Below are 20,998 nucleotides of genomic sequence, written 5' to 3'. Positions count from 1 at the left end.
AAATGGGAAAGGAAAAGTTGGTGCCATTATTAGAAGATGGTGTGTTTTTGTTCTCTAGTTATTGCTTTGAAAAGATAACTTTCCCATTTTCAAAGGTTAAAAAATTGTTGTTAGGTAGTTCACATTAATTCCTTTCACGTTGAAAAATACACATTTACTTACAGGTTCCTTGGCCCCCTGTAAGATGGATTTTGTATAATACAAGTAGTTCTCCCTTAAAAATGCATGGTGTCTCTTACTAATGACATTGTGCCAATTCTGGGAATCAAATTTCTTTAGAAACCATTTCAAAACAGGTCAGTTTCTCCAGTCACCTCCAGAAATGCAGGTTTCCTGTAAATAAAGATAGCATTTTCTATCTTTTCTCCATTTATGTCTCTGTACTGGATAACTTGAAAGCCACTGGATACTTTGCTTCTAGCTTTTGAAAGGGAAACCTATCAGATTTGAGACTAAAATGAGGTTGATGGTAAGTCTTAATTGGCAAATAAAACCTCAGGCAGTAGTTACTTTGATGTGCTTAGCAGAAAACTTGGCTTCAGTTGTCATACTTTATGTTCAGACATGGTTTTGTAGTTGCCTTTACATTTAAGCCCACTTGCTGAATTATTCTGCTCTTTTCACATGCCATTTTTCTTTGCTCACCTCAATCTGATATTTTGGCATCAGAGTTTTTTGGCACCAGTTGCATGCTTGACGTATGACTCACCTTCCATTTATGACTGGGAGAGGTTTAACTGCTTGCTTCTCAGTTTAGCTGCAAGGTGTAGCCAAAGAGAAGGACATTGGTATTTCTCTTGTGCCTGCTTGTTCCTGGCGTTGCAGATCAGGAATGGGTAGTAAGAATCAGCCACATTGGACTGTTTGTTAGGAAAAGCATTTGTACTGTTAAGTGAATCCATCTTTCAATGCTTTTTCCCCATATGAGATGAAAGGATACTTGTACTTAAAGGATACTCAAACAACATCTCCTTTTAAACAAGCTTAGAAATTCAGTTCTTGCAATAAAGTGCATCTTTTGGCTGTATTTAAAATCAGTATTTTGTAGTGTGGAAAAAGGTGTAATGAAAAGATTAGTTAGAGGAGGCCAGCTGTAGTGAGTAGAGCTGCGGGGCTGAGCTTTCTCTTGCTCTTTGGTCTCAGCTGTTTGGCGGCTGCCGCTGCTGCGCAGAAATACTGCAGAATATAAAATACAAAGTGTTGAAGTGGTTGTTTCTGCATAAATTTGCAAAGCTTGAAACTATACCTTTGAGGGGTTAGCTCTTCATTTAAAATAGGTTTTAGGTGTGGTTGGTAAGTATCACTGCTAGCCATTAAACTTGCTTGTGTCAGGGCATACAAAGAGACATGGATTTTATCGGGAAGATATGTATTGTTATGTTGAAATAAATGCATGTAGTAGCACAAGTGACAGGCTGACAAACGGGTGGAATGGGAATGAATTTAAGACAATTGGGCCATTAGTATTACCTCTTAAAATTACAGGTAAAAGAAGAGGATAGGTACATTCTTTTTTTCTGATCAGGAAAGGATATGAAGGGTCCTGGTGAGCAGGAAATTTACACATGTCAGTAGGGCATTGTAGCAGGTGAAGGCTAAGCCTGTTGCTCCATAGGCAGGAGCATAGCCAGCAGGTCAAAGGACAAGGTATTTGGTGCTCGTGAGTCTGCATTTGGGTCCCTATATTGAGTTGTAGCACTTCCTCCCCTTCCAACTCTCTTCTGGTACAAGAGAGATGTTCCCAAATTGGAATGAGTCTAGCGGTGAGCCATTAAAGAAGGTGACAGCTCTGGAGCAAATCACATATGGGGAGAAGCTGAAGCAGCTTGGTTTCTTCAACTGAGAGAAGAGAAGGATACAGGTAGACCTCAGTCATCTCTCACTACCTATAGAGAAGGCAGAGCCACATTTGTCCCTGAGCTGTAGAGTGAAGGGACAACAGCCACAGCTGCAAGTTGTAACAGTGAAGTTTTATTGGCATATAAGGCAAAAAAAATTCACAGCAACAGTGGCTGCCCTGCTGCAATGCTTCACTAGGAAGGTTGTGAAATCTTGATCCGTGAAGTGATTCAGAACTTGGTCAGGCAGAGCCTTCAGGAACTTGATCTAACTTTGAAGCTGTCCCTGTTTTGAATAGGAAGTTGGACTAGCTGACCTTTAGAGGTCCCTTGCAACCTATGTTCATTTTCCAAAGAGAAAAATCATAGAATAATTTAATTTTTAAAAGCTTAGGAAAAACCAGATGTAGTTAAAATCAAAAGTAGGGCCTCAATGTATTTCATCTAATGCTGTATGATAATTCCCTCCATACCTCCCCTCTTTCAGGAACATTTTTTTTTTCTGTTCTTCCATAAGTTTTCCAAGCGTGTTTTATTAGGACCTATCTGAAGTATGGACAGTTGCTTTTAAGTTTGCTATTTCCTCTTTTGTTGATCATGCATTCTTCATAAGAGCCTTCCGGCTGTGAACCAGCTTGAGTAGGCTGGTAGTTACAGGGAGCACTGTTGGGAAGTCTTCTCTGAAAAGACATGATGATAAGAAGGAAATGGAACTGTTGGAGCAAACCCAGAGGAGGCCACAAAGTTGATAAGAGGACTGGAGCACCTTCCCTATGGAGACAGGCTGAGGGAGTTGGGGCTTCTCAGAGAAGAGAAGGTTGTGTGGAGACATCATAACCTTGCAGTATCTGAAGGAGGGGTCTACAGGGAAGCTGGAAAGGGACTCTTTGCCAGGAACTGTAATGATAGGACAAAGAGTACTGGGTGAAAACTGAGAGACAGGAAGTTTAGGTTAGATATTAGGGAAGAAACTTTTTACTTAGGGGTGGGTGAGACACTACAAAAGGTTGCCTGGGGAGGTTGTGGATGCCCCAGCCCTGGCAGTGTTCAAAGCCAGGTTGGATAAGGCTTTGAGCAACCTGGTCTAGTGGGAGGTGTCCCTGCCCCTGGCAGGGGAGCTGGGACTAGATGATCTCTTAAGATCCATTCCAACCTCTTAAAAGTCTATGATTTTTAACAGTTGCTCTCTGTATAGATTCTTAGGTAACTATTTTCGATTCCTTCTGTTATTTCAGTTAGTTTGTTCCTCGTGGTATTCCCAAGAAATAAAGCTTGTACAATGGGGAGTCTTGCATTAGTAGGGTTTAATTTCTTACTTGGGATGGATTGCTTGAGGAAGACAGGAAAGGATCTCACTTTTTGGGTTGTTCCTGTATCTCACACCTCTTTCTTGAGCTAAACAGCTGCCTGAGAACTCAGTGAACACAGTTTGTGTAGGTAAAAAAAGAAGAAAGTACTGGAATACCGGAATCATCCATTGATTGGTAGAACATTTGGGACTCTGGAGATTGTTGCATGCTATTTTCTTTTTATCTCCCACCTTTGTCAGTTTTCATACAGGGCAGTGTTCCCCTATCACTGAGTGTCCCCAGATTCCTCTTTGGAGAACAGGACTGTCTTTGAGGTGATGGTGGGCTCTTTGACACGCCTTAGATCTGACTGATAAATTTTGAAGCCATCTGCCTTGCATCTTCACAGCTGTTCATACTGTACTGTTGCTGTTGTCCCCAGGGACGGTGAGAATCATGACATGGAATTCAAGCCCAGGATAAATGGGATTATTTAATTAATTATCACCTCGTTTATATAACTTGGTTTGCAATAGCGAAATGACATTATTGGCTGCTTGACCATACACCTCCCAGAGTGATTGGCTGAATGCTACAACACCTATTTCAAAATATGTTCTTCAGTGAACCAAAACAAGACCGTGCAGGTGCAAGATAGTTAGTTTACAAAACCGTCTTTCACTGTTTCTCAGCTAAAGCATGAGAAAGGAAAACTTCACAAAACGCTTCAGCAGCTGGAAATTTCCTCTGCTCCTGCTCTTTGGCATCCATACTGTACAGTATGCTAAGTAGCAAGTTACATGGACAAATAATTTTTCCTGGTTGTAGGTATTCAGAAGAAAGGAGGCTTGAAACTCAGCTACGCATCAGCAGCCTTCTGCCATAGCACAGGAGCACTGTGTGCTATGTACTTGTACATGCATCTCTGTCCACTCTGACAGAGAAGTTTTGTGTTTCCAAATTCAATTCTCGTGAAATTATTAGGGTTAGTTTACACAATTTAAATTGTTAGCTAAGTTTACCTGAAGGAAGTGGAAGAGTGCTCACATGTGGTGTTTGCTTAGCCAAGGTGGTGATGCAGTGCTTGGGGACAGCTGACATTTTCTGCAAGCACTAATGAGAGTGGAAGAATTCTTTCACTCAATTTAAGGTTGCTTCTGCAGTGTAGGTGCAGAAAAAGAATCTGGGCAGATGTCTTCAAAACTCATTGGAGAGAATATGCAAATGTTAACCAACTCATTATCACCTTAATGAATTGGGATTTGTTTTCTAAACTCTGCAGGGAATTGCATGTTTATAATTTATTCTCCCTATTCACTACTAAATTTTAATGTTCTGTCAGTCATAAGTACTTGTGTTCTCTGCCTCAATTGCAGATGCTGTAGGCTGTTGTGTTTTTTGTTTTACTAACCTTAAAGAACTAAGTATGTTTGAAATATATGTTCCTTATTTAGTGTCTAATCTTTTTTCATCCATATAGTTACTCCTCTTTTAGTTGATTCCTTTTGAGATACCAAAATTCAAATTAAGTCTATGGTTTATAATGCTCTATTTTATTGTTTTGAAAATTGTTACAAGCCTGTTCAAGATGAATTAAAGCTGTCACTCTGTGTCACTTTGCCTCCTGTAGTCCAGCCAAACCGAAGAACATAGAGCTGAATTTTAAAACACCTACAAATCAAGACAGCTTAGAAAGTGAGCAGGATATTCTTGAAAAACCAGTTAATAAAACTAACAGCAACATTGCCAACAAAATTTCCTTGTTTGAAAACAAATGTGCTAACCAGAGCCAGAGGCCTACTGACATCCCTGCCTCAAAAAATAGTACTGTACCAAGCACATTCGTTGGCAGAGCAAAGCTGAAATTTGGAAAACAACCTAAGGAAAATGAACAGCCTGATAAAATTTTAAATAAGCAAAGCAGTCGTCAGAAGTTATTTGAGAACGGCACGCAGGAGAAAGAAAGCACTGCAGAGTTAAAAGGCAAAAATGAAGAAGGCTTTGCCCCCTACGAGGATATTGGGAAGACACCAGAACTTAAAGTAAAAGCTGCCATATCCCTTTTTAACCAAAGCAGCAAAAGTGATGCTAGTAGTGCCTCTCTGAAGCAACCAGAACCAGAATTAACCACAGCAAAGAAAGAAAGTTCACCTTTTAAACTGTCTTTGCACTCACCTGTTAAAAGTGAAAATGCTCAAGATCCTTTCTACCAAAGAAATTACACAAGCTCAGAATTCCACAGAAATGAAGAAAAGATGCTGCCAAACACAGAGGCTTTATCACCTTGCAATAATGATAAATATCCTCTACCATCTCATCAGGTTTCCAGATCAGAATTTAACAAGATGGAAAATGGAGATAAAAAGGTAAAGCCAGGAGATTTGAATTTTGCAGCACTGCAGTATGACGACAGCAGTCAAGACAGTATATTGGAATCAGAGCACAACACCAACACACAAAAGAGCCCAGGCAAAACCTGTAATGGATCTGCTGAAGATGACAGCATTTTTGATTCCCCATCTGACATGAAGAAGTTTGCTGAAACAATAAAAAACTTAGACACCTCAGTTTGCTTACCCCAGAAAAAGAAGAGATCAAAGCTTCCAAAGTCTCCAGCACCCCACTTTGCAATGCCTCCAATTCATGAAGATAACTTAGAGAAAGTATTTGATCCTAGTGTATTTACTTTTGGTTTGGGACTGAGGAGGGAAAAAACACAGGATCTGTTACCAGCACAACAAATTAAAATGCAAAGCCTGGAAACAATAGCCAGAGTCAGGCCCAAGCGTGCATCAACAGAGCAAAGTATCATATTCAAGTCTCTTCAGTCATGTAGAGAGGAACCTGCCTTTACTCAAGAAATAAATGGAAAAGAGAACACTGATTGTACAGATGGTGAAGTTAAGAGATCACGGCTTGAAAAAAGCTCCCTCTTCTCAAGCTTGCTGTCTTCTAAAGAAAAGTTTTACAGTCCTTCTGTCACTTCAGTAAATAACACAACAACTTTTGCAACTGACTCTTCAGGGATGCTTCCTTTACAACAGGATGCTTCTGGGCCATTCATCATGCCTCAAAAATCTGAGGTAATAAAGATCATTCAGGAAATGAAACAATGTTTGTCTGCTGCTGAATGACTGTTAATTTTGATTTTGCAATTCAGTCTCTTTCAGATATGAAGTTTCCAAGTTTTGTGGAGAAGTTCCTGCAAGCAGATAGTGCAAAAAAAGAGCTAAGTTTACAAATGCCCAGCTACAGCAACCCTGAAAAAAGTTTTTCCAGCTGGTTAGGGACAAGCAGATATGAATCAAATGTCCCCCCTGGTTTATTAGATGTGGATGTAAGTATTGTGTTTTTTAAAAGCTGCCTGCAAAGTTATCCAGCTTTTATGTTTTCGAAAGGCAATGTGCATGCATTGGTTTTTTTCCCCTCTTTGGGATACATATAGTTTACAAATACATTGAGGTGAACTTAGGTATGGTACCAGTTTGATCTGAAAATGAGATGGCATCTATCAACATGACTAAGGGGTATTTATTTTGAGACTTTTTGCAAATATGAATGAAAAGCATATGTCTGAATATGTCTTCATACTTGATTTTGTATTATATTGAAACAAATCTTACGCTAACTTTAATTTTTTATTGCAAATTACTAGAATGCTTTCTGTGAACTTCAGAAATCTTCTGTTGACAGTAATCTGTATTCTCTTCCAACAAGACATTCAGCCATTGTACTGTTAAATAAGTAACAGAGCAAATTTTTCATTTTAGCCTTCTGTTGTATTCCCATGCATTTGGCAGAAAAATATATATTCTTTAAGAATAATTTAAGAACTGGATAGTAGGCATTATTGAAAGTGCTGTTACAGCAGAGGGCTGTCCCTTGCTCTGATTACAAGCATCTGTTCCTCATGACTGAAGACAGACCTATGTTTTCCCTTCAAAGCAACTTTAATGTGGAATATATTTGTAATTTCTGTTTTTAAAATGATGAACAAATGCCCTGTAGTATTTGCTATTTCTGTTGATGTAAGCCCTTATTGTGACCTGAGAGGAAAACTATAATCAGGAGATCTAAGAACCATGGGAAGAAATACATTTTCCAAAGTTTAATAGCCACATGAATGTGACCTGTGGAATTGACGCAGCATGTAAGAAGTTGGAGAAATACTTTCCAAAGCTAATGGTTATCTGCTGTAACAGTTCTAACTAAAAGGAGTGAGGTAGTAGAAATAGCCCCTTTCTTCATCACCTTGCAGGAGGCAACCATCCATGGTACCTTGCAGTTTTGAGAACGTAGGTTATTACGGGAAGTTTTCTTAATTAGTGTGGAGATGAAAATTTACAGTAGTGTAGGTTTATGTTGCCAGTTAAACAGGCTTTCTTACTCTGACAGTCCTGCTTGGATTTAAAACTTGAATTTAAAGCTAAATGTCTAGTACTGTTTTAGTTTGGATTTTGCTACTTAAACTGTTGTTCTTGAGTGGTTTCAGTTTTGCAGTAGAGTGTGGAGGCCTGTTATAGCAGAGGAGTGTGTACATACCTAAGACTGCACTTGAGAGAATCCCTTTAGGCTTCAAAGGGTTTCTGGACTTCTGTGGCAGTGTGGCACTGTTGCTGACTGAATTATCTTGCTCAAGTTGGGAATCAAAAATGTTTCTATGAGGCGTACTTACTGTGCATCTTCCACTGACTAAGAAAGTGGTGATGCAATGGCTACTGGGCAATGTGAAGGAAAGAGTAAGGGTAGTCCAAAACAATGACTTTGGCATTCCTCAAAACACAGAACAAGTTTGAACTGGAATTGAAGCGCAGGCTAAAAAACCAGTCATGCTTCAACCTGTCTCAATGATGCCTACAAAAACCTGGTGGTGGTTAAGAACTCTGTCTTACGACCACTGCCTGCTCTGCATGGTAACTACTATGTTCTCGTTAATTCCTTGCACATATTGCTGGTTGCCTATTTAGGGGCAGGATCTGCTTTGGTCTTTTTGTTTGTGTGAATAATTCCTAGAAGAGCAGGACCCTGTCCCAGAATGAGCACTCCTGTCCTTGCTAGGAAACCAAACACCTAATTTCGATGCTACCTTTATTTGTTTGAAGATGACGTGATGCAACCACAAGTTTCCCAAATATTCTATATCATATAATTTACTGCTGACTTCAACATTGTTTTAGATTTTTGTACACCTCAGTGTGTTTTATTTGTTCTGAATATTTTTAGTTTGTCACTTAGTGCACAGTCTCACGCTCTTTGAGGAAACCTGTTACAAGGTGTTCATCACAAAACTGATTATGCTAGTTAGCTCATACATGTATGTGCCATCATGCCCCCTCAGCCTTATGATCTATTCCTTCAAAATACTTCATGTTTTATGGCTTGACGCTTTTAGACATTTAAATTCATCTTTATCATTGTACAGCTTGGCATTTGCCAATGCCAATTTTTAAAGTAGTCTCTTGGTATTGAACTCCTAGAGTATATAGAAATCTGATCCGGAGGATTTTAAAGGGCTTCAAATCTGAAGTTAGTTGACTTCAGTGAGATGATAATTCAGAGGTTAAAAAAGCATGTAAATTTATACATTTATGGCAAGGTGCTCTGCAAGAGGAAGTAGAGATGGAAGCGGTAAGTAGGTATAGTTGAAAGGTTACCAGCTTTTACTATTCAGAGTAGTTTTTATTTTGTTCTACTAGACCTTTTTTTATAGCTGAGTATAATTATTGAAAATTTTTGATTTTGTGGGGTTTTTTTGTGATTTTTCTCTCCTCACTGTCTATTAGACACTTCCAAGAAACGGACAAAGTAAAATCAATCCCAGACCTGGCAAGGTAAGATCAGTTTTAATGGTTTTACTGTTCCTTTCTGTATGTAAAGCCTAGGAAGATAGAACTATATGTTGCTGGTGTGTTTTTCTGTTTTGTTTTTTTTTAACACAGCTGGTGATATACTGTGACTCAGATTATCAAAAAGCTGGCATTGAAGTTTTTCATGATGTTCCGGATTGCAGTTCTTGGGTTCTGTCACCCACAATTTTAGTTAAAGTCATCAGAGGATGGTAAGAGATCAATTTTTACTCTTTATACAAAGATTTTTACTCTATCCAAAAATGTTTTGAAACAGAACTGGCAAGTAATTCACAGTAAATCTGCCTTGTAAATGGTAATGTAACATGCTGTGAGCAAGAAATACAGCATTTTACCTCTGCAACAGGAAGTTCTGAGCTGAAAAACCTATTTTACTGACCAGTTGAGTGAGTGTTACCATCTGGAGGGATGCAAGATTTCACCAGGCATAGGTGGGGGATGAAATGACAGATTTCTGTCCAGCTATTTTGCCCTTCATCTCTTCTGGTCATTAGGGATTCTTGGATGGTATTTGGATTGGACTAAAAGGCTAGCAAACAAGTTTAAAGCCAGGTCTTACATGATTAATTTCATGACCAAAGGAATAAGATGATGCTATAGGGATAATTGACTGTTTCTTGACAAAAGGAGGGATTTTTCTCTAAAAGCTATATTGCTCAAGAGTAATTCAAAACAAGTTCATCTCCTACTTTCTTCATAGCATCATCAGCAGAGGGGCCATTAGTAGTGTGGCTAACATGGCAAGTTATGCTGTGGCCAGGCTATAATGCAGTCAAATAGCAGGTTCTCAAAAGTAATTATCTGATAGTAAGTTGCAGACACAAGGGCTAGCTGCAGTAGGAGGTACTGGGAAGCACACTGATTGCTGTTTAGCTTTAGAAAACTGGAATGAAAACCTTTTGATCTGTGTAAACCAGGTTGTCTTTTCCAGCGTGGTCTAGAGGGTTTTTTCCTCCTTCCATTGACAGCTTGAGTGAAGGGTTTGTATTTGCAGATGGATAAAGTTCCTATTTAGTTATATATTCCAACCTGCCATTAAAAATGAAGTTATCCTTGTCTTCTGAACAGTCTCTGGCACATCTACGCCAGCTCCTGTGGAACTCCAGGCTGTTGTTCACAGGATCCAAGCAACTTGTCTGTTTATACATGATGCAGCAGTCTGCAGTGTCATTGTTTTCTGATGCACACATTGGTTATGATTAGTATCTCATACAAAGTCTGGTCTTCAGAGACAGTAGTCCTTGCTGCCCCAAATTATCGATTTAAAAAGGTGGAGGAGTTTTTTGTGAAAGTACGATTCAGCAGTAGACTTCTTTGTTTTTATAATTGCTTTTAAAGGTATCACAGAGGTTGGAAAGGGCTTGCATCAGCAATGTTGGGCAAATAAGCTGTATTGGGGAAATGGGAAGGGTCTGGAAACAGCACTGTGTATGAAACAATGTCTTAAGTGGGAACAAGATTTTTGCAAATCACTTGATAAAGCACCATTAAAAATTAGATTTTTAAAATTTATTTTAAGCTGGATACTCTACGAGAAACCAAATTTTGAAGGCCCTTCTATTCCATTGGAAGAAGGAGAGTTGGAACTCACAGATATTTGGGGTGCAGGTACTTCCGAAGAGCAAAGTGACTGCAAGTCTCAAAAGCCTGCAGTGATCGGTTCAATAAGACACGTTGTTAAGGCAAGTAATACAAGTAAAAAAAAATCTTGCATGGAACTTAATGTGTAGTGATGTTTTATACTGATACAGAGTGTGATTGGTCTATTAGGACACAAGTGTAACATGAGCTACAATTGCATGAAACAATCTTCCATGCTGAATTTCATGTTTAATCACAAAATGCATGTGGGGGCTTTTGCGCAATGGGGATTGTGGTAACATCAACAGGAAGGATAGGATTGGAACGAAACTTGGTGGGCTTTATTAGAATAGCCACCAAAATGCTACATGCAGCATATGGTTTATAGTCTGGTCAGTCTCAGGAAAAGCATCCCAGAAAACCATCAATAATTCTGTATTTTTGAAATACAGCTTTTTCTTTTTTTTCCAATACAAACCAAATTTGCACTCAATACAAACTTCAATGTCAAACACCAAACTTTGGTTTGCCCGGTATGGGCAAACTTACCAGTGAGTTTCACACATGGGGCAACAGCCTTTCTACATGCACTTTTAACCTACCACTAAGCGGTTACAGTTGCAGGTTGCCAAAACAAGCACGAGCTATAAAGTTATTTGACTAGGAAAGAAAAAGGAGGAATATATATTGCTTGTAACTACAGTTCTTGTTTAAGTTGCAGTTCTCTTCAAGGATGGCTTGTTTGGTGTTATCTTAGGATTTAATTTGCTAGAGGAGATGTTAACTGATGAAAGAAGATGCATTCCTGCCTAGATGGCAGAAAGTAAACAGTGTAAACGCTGAAGAGAGATTGACTGACTGTCTTGGTTCAAACAGAGACAGGCAAACTGGCTTAGCTATACTTTTATTATAGGCATCTAATAGCAGTAGTAATTGACAAGGGGGGAAACAATTTAAAATAAACAGGTGTTTCAAAACTGATTTAGTTATGCACAGTAATTACAGAACTCACAGCACAGATCAAGTGATTATGGCAATCTTCATTTTTCAGGATTACAGGGTTTGCCAAATTGATTTGTATACAGAGCCTGAAGGGTTAGGAATCGTGACTTCCTTTTTTGATGACACTGAAGAAACAGGGGTGTTTGGAACCACTCAGAAGACTTGTTCTATTAAAGTACATTGGGGCATGTAAGTATGTAGCTCTGTATGAATGTGTAGTGCAATGAAAAGAATTTGGTTCAAACCCTTGATTACACCTGTCAGACTTGCAAGCGGGCTGTATTTATTCTAGTCCTATATTTTGGAAGTATTTGTTGACAGTAGTGTTAGTACATCACTGTAATGCTTCACTCTTGGGAAGTCTGACCTCTTAGAATGTTTTGTTAGAGCCAGATTTTCTTCTGCTTGCGTGTAGCAAATACTGAATAATCCCAGCGTATTTGTAGCCAAGGAATAAGAGTTTGCCTCTCTTGCTGTTTCTCATTCAAGCAATCTTACCATAAGTGAGGGTGGGGAATGAACTGTTATTATATATATATATATATATATATAATAAGACCACATTTCCCACTTGCTTTCTTCTAAACTTGAAATCAACCTACTAAATGAAGAAAATTTTTGAAGTCCTTCTATTATAAAATATGGCTTAGTGCTTTAGAGAGTCCATACGTGACATTCCTGTATTTCATAGTGCATTTTGATCTGGGTTTTTATGATGATGTTTAAGACAAATATGTTATGTCACCTGAAACTATCTGGCCATCTGAGTTAGGAGGGTAATATTGTGAACCAAGCAAGCTTTTATGAGAAAGGAGGCCTCTAAGGAAAATTCCAGGCACTGAACCCATATTAGTTTTCATGACTTAATGATTTACAAGTTTGTTTATTATGGAAAACATGCCTCAAAGTAGTACTGGGAAAAGTATGCAGAAGAGAGAGGCTTCTTTCAGAAAAAGTGAGACTGGAGCCACTTCCAACCATGTTGGATCCTGCAAAACTTCTTACAGGGTGTACAGACCTTGGTTGTTAGCTCTTACATTTGGGCACTGATAGCACTTGCCTTGCTGCAAGTGGTCTAACTATCAAAAACTGCCCAGCTAAAGGCACATGTTACATACCACTGCAAAGATGTTTCAAATATGCCACATGATATATGGACCTCTTTGTTGTTAGCCGAAGGGTATTTTATCTGAGTAAATATTTACACCTTGACTTGTGGAAAAAAATGAAGCATTTTGGTATATATGCAAATTTGAAGATGTCCAAGTAGTTGGTTCTCTGATGGGAAGTTATTTCTCGTGAACTGCAACCTTAATCCAAATTACATGTCTCGCAAGAGTAATGAGATCAGATACGTTATTTGGAGGTTGATTGTTAAGTCCATCTACTTCTCCACTTTATTTCTGTCTCACTTAAAAGCCATCTGTTACTAGTAAAATTACAATTTTTTATTTTAAAGGAGGCAGAGCCTGTGCACATCTCTGAGCTGTCTTTTTTTTTTTGCATCAGTGTAACAGCACTGTTTTACTAAATCCACATAAACTCTTGCTGTCTTAACATCTCTCCCTTGCGTTTGGATCCCTGAAGGAAAACAGACTAATATTCGCACCAGGAAGTGAAATAGATTATTTTTCAACTGTCTTTCTCAGATATCTGTTCATTAGTCCAGAGTAGAAAAAAGTTGCTTCCATGAGAAATTCAGCAGATGGCTGCTGCTTTTTTGCATGTTGCAGGGTGGGGGGGTTTTTGCCTTTCGTTTACAGGCATGACATAGTTCACTGTATTGGCAGGTGAGGGAGGCTCTGATGCTGAGTCACCTTGCCATGTGGGTGTGGTTGTATCATCATAAAGTTTCCCAGTGTTCATGCTTAATTGTTGTTTGTTAAAAGCTGCCAAGAAAAATGAGTCAATGCACCTTTATCTTCTGACTGTACTCTCTCCTTGTTCTTCCATGTGTGTCAGTTCTTGCAGTGAACTTAGTCATAGAATCCTTTAGGTTGGAAAAGGCCTTATAAGACCATTCAGTCCAACCATTAACCCAACACTCCCCGAGCCCCACTAAACCATGTCCCTAAGCACCATTACTGCACATCTTTTAAATACCTACAGGGATGCTGACTCCACCACTCCCCTGAGCAGCCTGTTCCAGTGATTTGACAACTCTTTCAGTGAATAATTTTTTCCTAATATCCAGTCTAAACCTCCACAGGTGCAACTTGAGGCCACTTCCTCTTCTCCAGTCACTTGTTACTTGTGGGAAGAGACTACCTGGCTACAACCTCCTTTCAAAGCAGTTCTAAAGAGCAATGAGGTCTCCCCAGAGTCTCATTCTTTCCAGGCTGAACACCTCCAGCTCCCTCAGCCACACTTCATTAGACCTGTGCTCCAGACATTTCACCAGCTCCACTGTCCCCTTCTAGACATGATCCAGCACCTCAGTGTCCTTTGTGTAGCGAGAGGCCCAAAACAGATCCTGAAACACAGGATTTGAGGTGTGGCCTCACCAGTGCCAAGTACAAGGGGACAATCACTGCCCTGGTCCTGCTGGCCACACTATTGCTGATACAGACCAGGTGCCACTGGCCTTCTTGGCCACCTGGGCACATGCTGGCTTACGTACAACTGCTGTTGACCAGCACCCCCAGGTCTTTTTCTGACAAGCAGCTTTTCAGCCACTCTTCCCCAATCCTGGAGCACTGCTTGGGGATGTTGTGACCCAGCACTTTGCCATGTTGGACCTCATCCCATTGGCCTCAGCCCATTGATCCAGATCCCTTTGTAGAGCTTTCTTACTCTTCAGCAGATCAACACTCCCACCCAACTTCTTGTCATCTGCAAAACAGCTGAGGGAACACTCAAATCCCCTCATCCAAATCATTGATATTAAGGTATTAAACAGAATTCACCCCAGTACTGAGCCCTTGGAAATACCATGTGTGACCATCCACAAGCCAAGGGCTTACTGAGTGGTGTGAATACAGGGCACACAATATATCAAACATTCAGCTATAGACAGTAACAAAACTAAAGCACCTTGTTTGTTTCTTTCAGCCATGTATCTGCAATGAAAATATACCAATTCGTGCCACTTTACATTAGCTTGGAATCTCCCTTTAATGCATGACAGAGTGATGGATTATTTTAATATCTTTGATATCACCAGATTTATACATTATGATCCTTACACGATTAAAGGGTTGGCTGCAAAAAGTGTTGCTGTTTATATGTGTTTTATACTGCTCCACACTGCACTTCTCTGAGATCAGTAAATTTGAATTGAAGAAATACTCTGACATCTTTAGGCAGAGATCAGCAGTAAGATTTTTTGTTTCCATTAAGTGATTACTGGGTAAGGTTTTTTTTGAAAAAGCTTTGAAAAACTACTTTTGCTGCCCCTGTCAAGAATTCTCGAAGTTATGGCTTTCAAAGTAGATTTATTAGCAGACACAAACCATGAGGAAGCAGATTTCTAAGGAGTTGTCAGGATTTTCTATGTATTAGTAAATAACATAAGGTCAGAATTTTTTTATTGAGCAGATTTTACATCAAATACAAGTCGAGTTTAGTAGAGATTTTTTTACATCTTGTAAATTGGTTCTGCACTTTAAAACTATTCTAAATAATACTAGAATAACCTTAAATCTTGATATTTCAGTCTAAATATGGTTGCCTTCAGATAAGATAGAGTGAAATTCTTACTGTTTGCTGATTTGTTTTGGGTTTTTTGGCCTGGTCAAACAAAAAGCATGTTTTATTGGTGGCTCCTTTGGGGGACAGAAGCTTGTCAGTATACCAGCTGTTAGCTGGCAGTTTTGGTGGTAAAGAAACAAAGTTTTGTTAAGGATACAATGATCTCTTTCCTAAAGTAAGCATATTGTCTTGTTCTTTACTGTTCAGAAATGTTCTGGGGTTTTTATCTCTTGCTTTTGTCCCTGCACCCCCTCTACTTTTAGATGGCTTCTTTATGAAGAACCTGGTTTCCAGGGAGTCCCTTTAATGTTGGAGCCTGGTGAATATCCTAATTTGTTGTTTTGGGAGAAGAAGGAAGCCTACATTAGGTCCATGAGACCCTTGAAAATGGTAAAATACTGTTATTACTTACAAGTTAAATGACTTATGTTTGTGTGTTCTATATAACATATTAAGGTGGCTAGATTTTTCAAGATTTACAAAAATCTAACTCTTTTAAAAAACCCAAACTTTTTAGTCTATAAAATTCTTGAACTTTTGATTGTATTCATCTCTGCCATTAATCTGCCTTTTATTTTCACTGGTGCCCTTTAAAGAATATTCCACATTAGTCCTGCCTTTTTGTAAAGAATTGATGACTCTTAAAGATATCTACAAGTTGCCTGAGTTATGATATTATTATATATCATAACTTATATATATAGTTAGGCATAAGTAGGCATAATATATATAAGTTAGTTTAATTTTTTCTTCTTCTTTTTTCTTTGGCAGGGTGGTCGCAAAGTTGAATTCAGTGGGGAGCCAAAGGTAAAAGTCAGTATTTATTTGATTTTCCAAAGCTATTTTACAGCACATGAACGACACACGGGTAATTCATAAGTATGCTTTGATTGTATACCAGCTACTGAGGGTTTACTGGGTAGTCCTTTTGTATGTGACCACACCATGAAACTGCCATTTCTGTCATATTTCTGCATCCATCACATACATATATGACAGTATTAATAGCAATCCAGATAATGCAGATAGGTAATGAATGCTCAAGCCCTCATGTTGCATCTCTAGTGGAAAGACCTCTTGTAAAGGATCCCACTAGTTGGTGTCCTCATTTTGCATTCTCCCTCTATGTGCCCATCCAAAAGGAACTGTCTATTGTCAGAACTTATCATCCTCCCTGCAACTTTTCTTTTGCTTCATTTCCACTACAGGTAATTGTTTATGAGAAACCTTTCTTTGAAGGAAGACATGTGGAAATAGAATCAGAGATCTTTATGCTTGATGACAAGGAATCAGAAGACAAGACAAGGCTTCCACTCACATCAGTGGGATCCATGAAAGTACTGGGAGGAATGTAAGTGTGGAAAAGTCATATTTACCCTTCAGCTGAAGTAGTAACTCCACAGGTTGGAAGTTGCAGTGGACAAATCCAGTCCCTGTTTATTTTGTTTTCCTAGTTTTTGGGTTGAGGCACACACCAGGGTTAAATTTGAAAATATTCACAGCAAAAGAATAAATGTCACATATCTGTACCTGCTTCACGAAAGCATGGAGTGGCACTTGTCCATTTGCACATGCAGACTTTGCTGTTGTTGTTGTTCAGTTGGGTTGCTTACGAGAAGCCTGGGTTTGAAGGCCATCAGTACCTGCTGGAAGAAGGAGCGTATCGGGATTGGACAGACTGGGGTGGCTACGATGAGGAGTTGCAGTCCCTGCGACCAATTGTTGGTGTAAGTTCCAAGAACACGTAGTAGGCATCTTCTGAATGCTCTGAGATGTCATGTGCCACTTTCCTTATGGTGCTTCTCTTTGTTTTAACAGGACTTCACAAGCTGCCATATGATAATGTACAGTGAAAAAGACTTTGGATCAAAGGGTTCCAATATCAATGTGTTAGGTATCATTTCCAATTTGAAAGACACTGGATATGGGCTGAGGACACAGTCTATAAATGTGCTAAGTGGCGTGTAAGTGATATTTTTATTCACTCTTTCATTTTAGATATGCTGGTCTTTATAGAAATTGATAGTGTTTGCAGATGTTTTTCAGCCCTCTGACTTCTGTGTGGGGTCTTCAGATAAAATTTTCTGCCCTTGATCACAGAATGTGAAAAGTAAAGTTTGAGTGAATATGTACAGTAAATCATCTTTCTTCTCACAGTAAGATAAGATGGTCCCAGGAAGCACTGACTTTGTGATACACAAAGTATGAAAGCATGAGATAACATTTCATCAAGAGAGGGAGAAATAGCTTGTTCTTGTGGCTGCATTTAAGCATTTCAACAGCAAAATTGTTATGGAAATAATTTCCAGGTTAAAAACTAATTTCCAGGCTTCTTGCATTTGACCAGAGGTAGATTCCTTGCTCTTTCTCTCACTTGTGTGTTAAATAGAGATAATTTTCACCATGCTCACTAATACATTTTGATACTAGGGAGAGTAACTGTTCTGAAAATTAACATTGCTTTTGCAGTGAATCCTATAGGTTAACAGTGGTTTAGTGCAATGGTGCTGGTTTTTATTGTTTGTTGGGGTTTTTTTAACATATGGTTCCCAAAACTCTGTATTAGCCATGGCCATTAACAAACCAACTCTTTGTGCCATGAGTGCTATCATGTGCAGTTGATCAGTTGATAGACTTTGCTGTTTGATTAGTTGAGTCCATCAATTGCAAATTGAGTTTCACAGCCTTGCAGACTGTATCAAAGAATTTTGGAAATGCAGACAAGTATTAGCAATCATGGCTGCAAACACACAAAATTAACTAAAGTATCAGAACCAAAAGAACTTGAGATGTACAGTCTGTCTTCCTGCCTGGTATGCAGGCAGGTGACTTGCTGGAAGCTCTGCTTTACCTGCCACACCCTAAATCTTTCCATGTGTTATCTGTGCTATATCTCTGCAAGTTTTGTTTGGATAAAGGTTGCAGAATCAAGCTCCGTGCATTCCAGAGGAATGCTTTTAATTTGTGTATGAATATGGTGTGACAGCAGGTTTTTTTCTGCCTGGTGACCTTTGAAGTCACTGTGCTCTTTTGTCTTCTGTAATATGCAAGGGAGATTCATAGGAAAGAGTGGCCTCTGAAGGTTGGGAAACAAATTGTGGGTTACCTATCATGCCCTTCATGTAGTCATTCTAGTAAATGTGTCTGTTGCATCTGAGATAGGAATCATATGTGAGTTTGAGCATTCTAGTAATTAAGAGTAAGTTTAATATGCTGATGGCAAAGGAGGCTAGAAGTCATTATGAACAAAACTTCTCTGCTACCGCTCCAGTAATCTCACCTTGTAGTCTCCAAAAGATGTAATTTGTAGCAATAACCTTTTTAAAAGTTCAGATGCATTGTTCATAACAAGTGGTTAGCGCTCAGCTTTTAAGAGCCTGTTTTCAGAGAGGTTGTGAGTGTTTGGGGGTTTTGTGGTGATGTTACAAAATGTTAATGTGTCAGAAAGCTTGAATGATCTGTGTGAAGTCGTGTTTGGCAATACAGTGCTTCATTTTAAGTGTTAACCATCTGTTCAGGTAGAAGATTTTTTTATATCTTCCAAGAAATCTGTCATAGAGCAATGAATAATCTATTGAGCAATTTCCTGAGCTGTTTAGACTGTAATGCAGATTATGACATAGTGAACTGTGACAGAATCAGTAAAAGCTTGTCATAATATTTTGAAGTAACCTTCCTGGTATCATATTGAAAACACTTAATTAAAATAAGAAGTCAAAAATGTAAGAAGCCCTGAACCTTTCATTGCAATTTTTTAACTACAGGTATCTGGGTAAGCAGTTAGAGCAGTAAAATAACAGATGATCTGCATTTCCCACATAATTAATTTGATTGCTCTGTAATTTAAAGGGTATATCAAAGAAAAGAAAGCCTGACACTGCAGTGCACAGATACTACTGAACAAGTTCTGAGCTCAGCTGCAGATCTAAACTGTATTGCTGGAGACAGCCCAGCTTTGCATTTGGGGAGTGACTATTCCATTTTGGGGTAATTTGGCATTAGCTGCATTAAAATTGTTAGCTATTGTGTTTCCAAGCAATATTTTCATGTCTTTGCTAAATCCATTGTAAAGACATCCTGAAAAATATATCCTAAGGAGATGAGGATTGACTTTTTGAAAAATGAAAATGTACTTCTTTAAAAGTGAAAATGTTTTGCCCTTGAGCATTTTTTGAAGACTGGCCAAACATAAAATTCAAAAATTATTTTTCCGCCATTAGGGTGGGAGAAAGCAATCTAGGCTGCCCGAAAATAGGAGAGGCCTTTCTTCTTTTAAGTAGGGTTTGATCTTTATTTCCAAACTAGCAGAAGTTGAAGTGGCGGAAAATGGAACTATTTACTAGCAACAGGTAACACCCTTTACAAGTTCAAGCAAGTACTAAAATCAAGTGTTGTACTATTTTGATTTCCCCTTAAGCTTAAAAACTTCTTCAGGTTTATATTTAATAGTGATGAAAATCATAGGAACTGCATGTTTGAAATGTGCTTTTTCTTTATCCATAAACACACCAAACTTTTTGCAGAACTCCTGAAGAAGTTCTTGTCTTTTAGTTGATTCCTTTTGAACTTGCTGGAGGAATTTTTCCAGATTTGTTTATCTTATGTAGTCATCCGTTTACTGTGGTTGTGTTATCAGCCTGGTTTTCCCCTAGTTTTCAAGTAATTAATCCACAATGTAGATTTGGCTGCTTCCAGTGTACATATGGATAGTGATATTAAGGAAATAATTAGGTAATGAGTGGTTCATATACAGAAACCAGAAGGTGTAGTAAATTTAATCTAGATGCCTTCAGGAAGGTAACACAAATGAAACTGAAGAGACACATGGTACAAGAACAAACCTCTACTGGGAGCTAAAAAGGGCAAGTACCCCTGGTTACCCCATTGGAGAACACTTCAAACAAAGCTTTAACTTCTCTCTATAACTGAACTGATGTTCAGAAAAAAAAAACTTTCAAGGAGTCACAAAATTAAAGTTTGCAGGTCCCTGGGATACTGGGATCACAGTCACAAAGGAGCATGATGAACCTGTTTTCTCTTTGCTATAAACAGAATTTTATTACCTCATCCTATCTGTTAATTATGGTACAAATGTGCAAGTGCCAGTTAACTTTCTGACCTCCCTCCTAAAGTTAGACAAGGTGAGTCCTGGGCCAACTGAGGGCAAATCCGATTTTTGGTGAGTTATTACTGTAGCCCGCAGCCGTAGGGAGGAGAGGGGAGAAGACACAGCAGGCAGGAATTGTGTGGCAAGATTATTTAATTATTTTACAAACTCTTTTATAGACTTTTTCTTCACAGTCTAATTGGACAAAGGATCAGCCACCCCCTGGGTTGATTGGCTAAAATCCTAAACATCCATTGTCAAAATATTTTTCTACTGTACCATAAACATAGTTCTACAAGGTCGCAGGTGTTCATAGTTTACAGAACTTCTGCTAATCTCTCCGTGAGAGAGAAAAGCATCTCACAGGGCTTAGAAAGTAGCAAGAAAAATTCTTGCTAGCAGCAATATTGTATCCACAATGAGTTACCTGTGTCTGGATTATTTTCTTGGCTCTACTTTCAGACCCTGTTTGGAGCTGCACTTCCTAGATGTCATACATAGAGGGTTTTGGAGAAAGATTCTCTGTGTGTAATAGTACTAACAATACGTAATCAAAGCTTAACGCTACTTCTGGTTTCAGGGGCATGGATGATGCCCAGGAGTAAAGGTCTCCAGCACCCTCCT

The 20,998-nt window shown here is 38.8% G+C and overlaps 1 protein-coding gene across 3 annotated transcripts in view; it reads left to right on the top strand.

The window, feature by feature from the left end:
• The window catches only part of CRYBG1 (crystallin beta-gamma domain containing 1), a 98,414-nt gene that overhangs the window by 57,099 nt on the left and 20,317 nt on the right, over window positions 1-20,998 (top strand). For all 3 annotated transcript variants that reach the window (XM_039569218.1, XM_019287759.3, XM_039569219.1), the window contains 11 exons: window positions 4,758-6,210; window positions 6,288-6,464; window positions 8,911-8,958; window positions 9,067-9,185; window positions 10,514-10,676; window positions 11,627-11,766; window positions 15,531-15,657; window positions 16,039-16,074; window positions 16,476-16,618; window positions 16,868-16,994; window positions 17,086-17,231. In XM_039569218.1, coding sequence (XP_039425152.1) covers window positions 4,758-6,210; window positions 6,288-6,464; window positions 8,911-8,958; window positions 9,067-9,185; window positions 10,514-10,676; window positions 11,627-11,766; window positions 15,531-15,657; window positions 16,039-16,074; window positions 16,476-16,618; window positions 16,868-16,994; window positions 17,086-17,231 — 2,679 coding nt within the window. The remainder of the gene's footprint in view (window positions 1-4,757; window positions 6,211-6,287; window positions 6,465-8,910; window positions 8,959-9,066; window positions 9,186-10,513; window positions 10,677-11,626; window positions 11,767-15,530; window positions 15,658-16,038; window positions 16,075-16,475; window positions 16,619-16,867; window positions 16,995-17,085; window positions 17,232-20,998) is intronic.

The sequence above is a fragment of the Corvus cornix genome, chromosome 3, assembly GCF_000738735.6.
Source record: "Corvus cornix cornix isolate S_Up_H32 chromosome 3, ASM73873v5, whole genome shotgun sequence".
NCBI classification, from domain to species: Eukaryota; Metazoa; Chordata; class Aves; order Passeriformes; family Corvidae; genus Corvus; species Corvus cornix.
The sequence above is the reverse complement of the archived record's forward strand: the minus strand, read 5'-3'. Positions and strand labels throughout refer to the sequence as shown.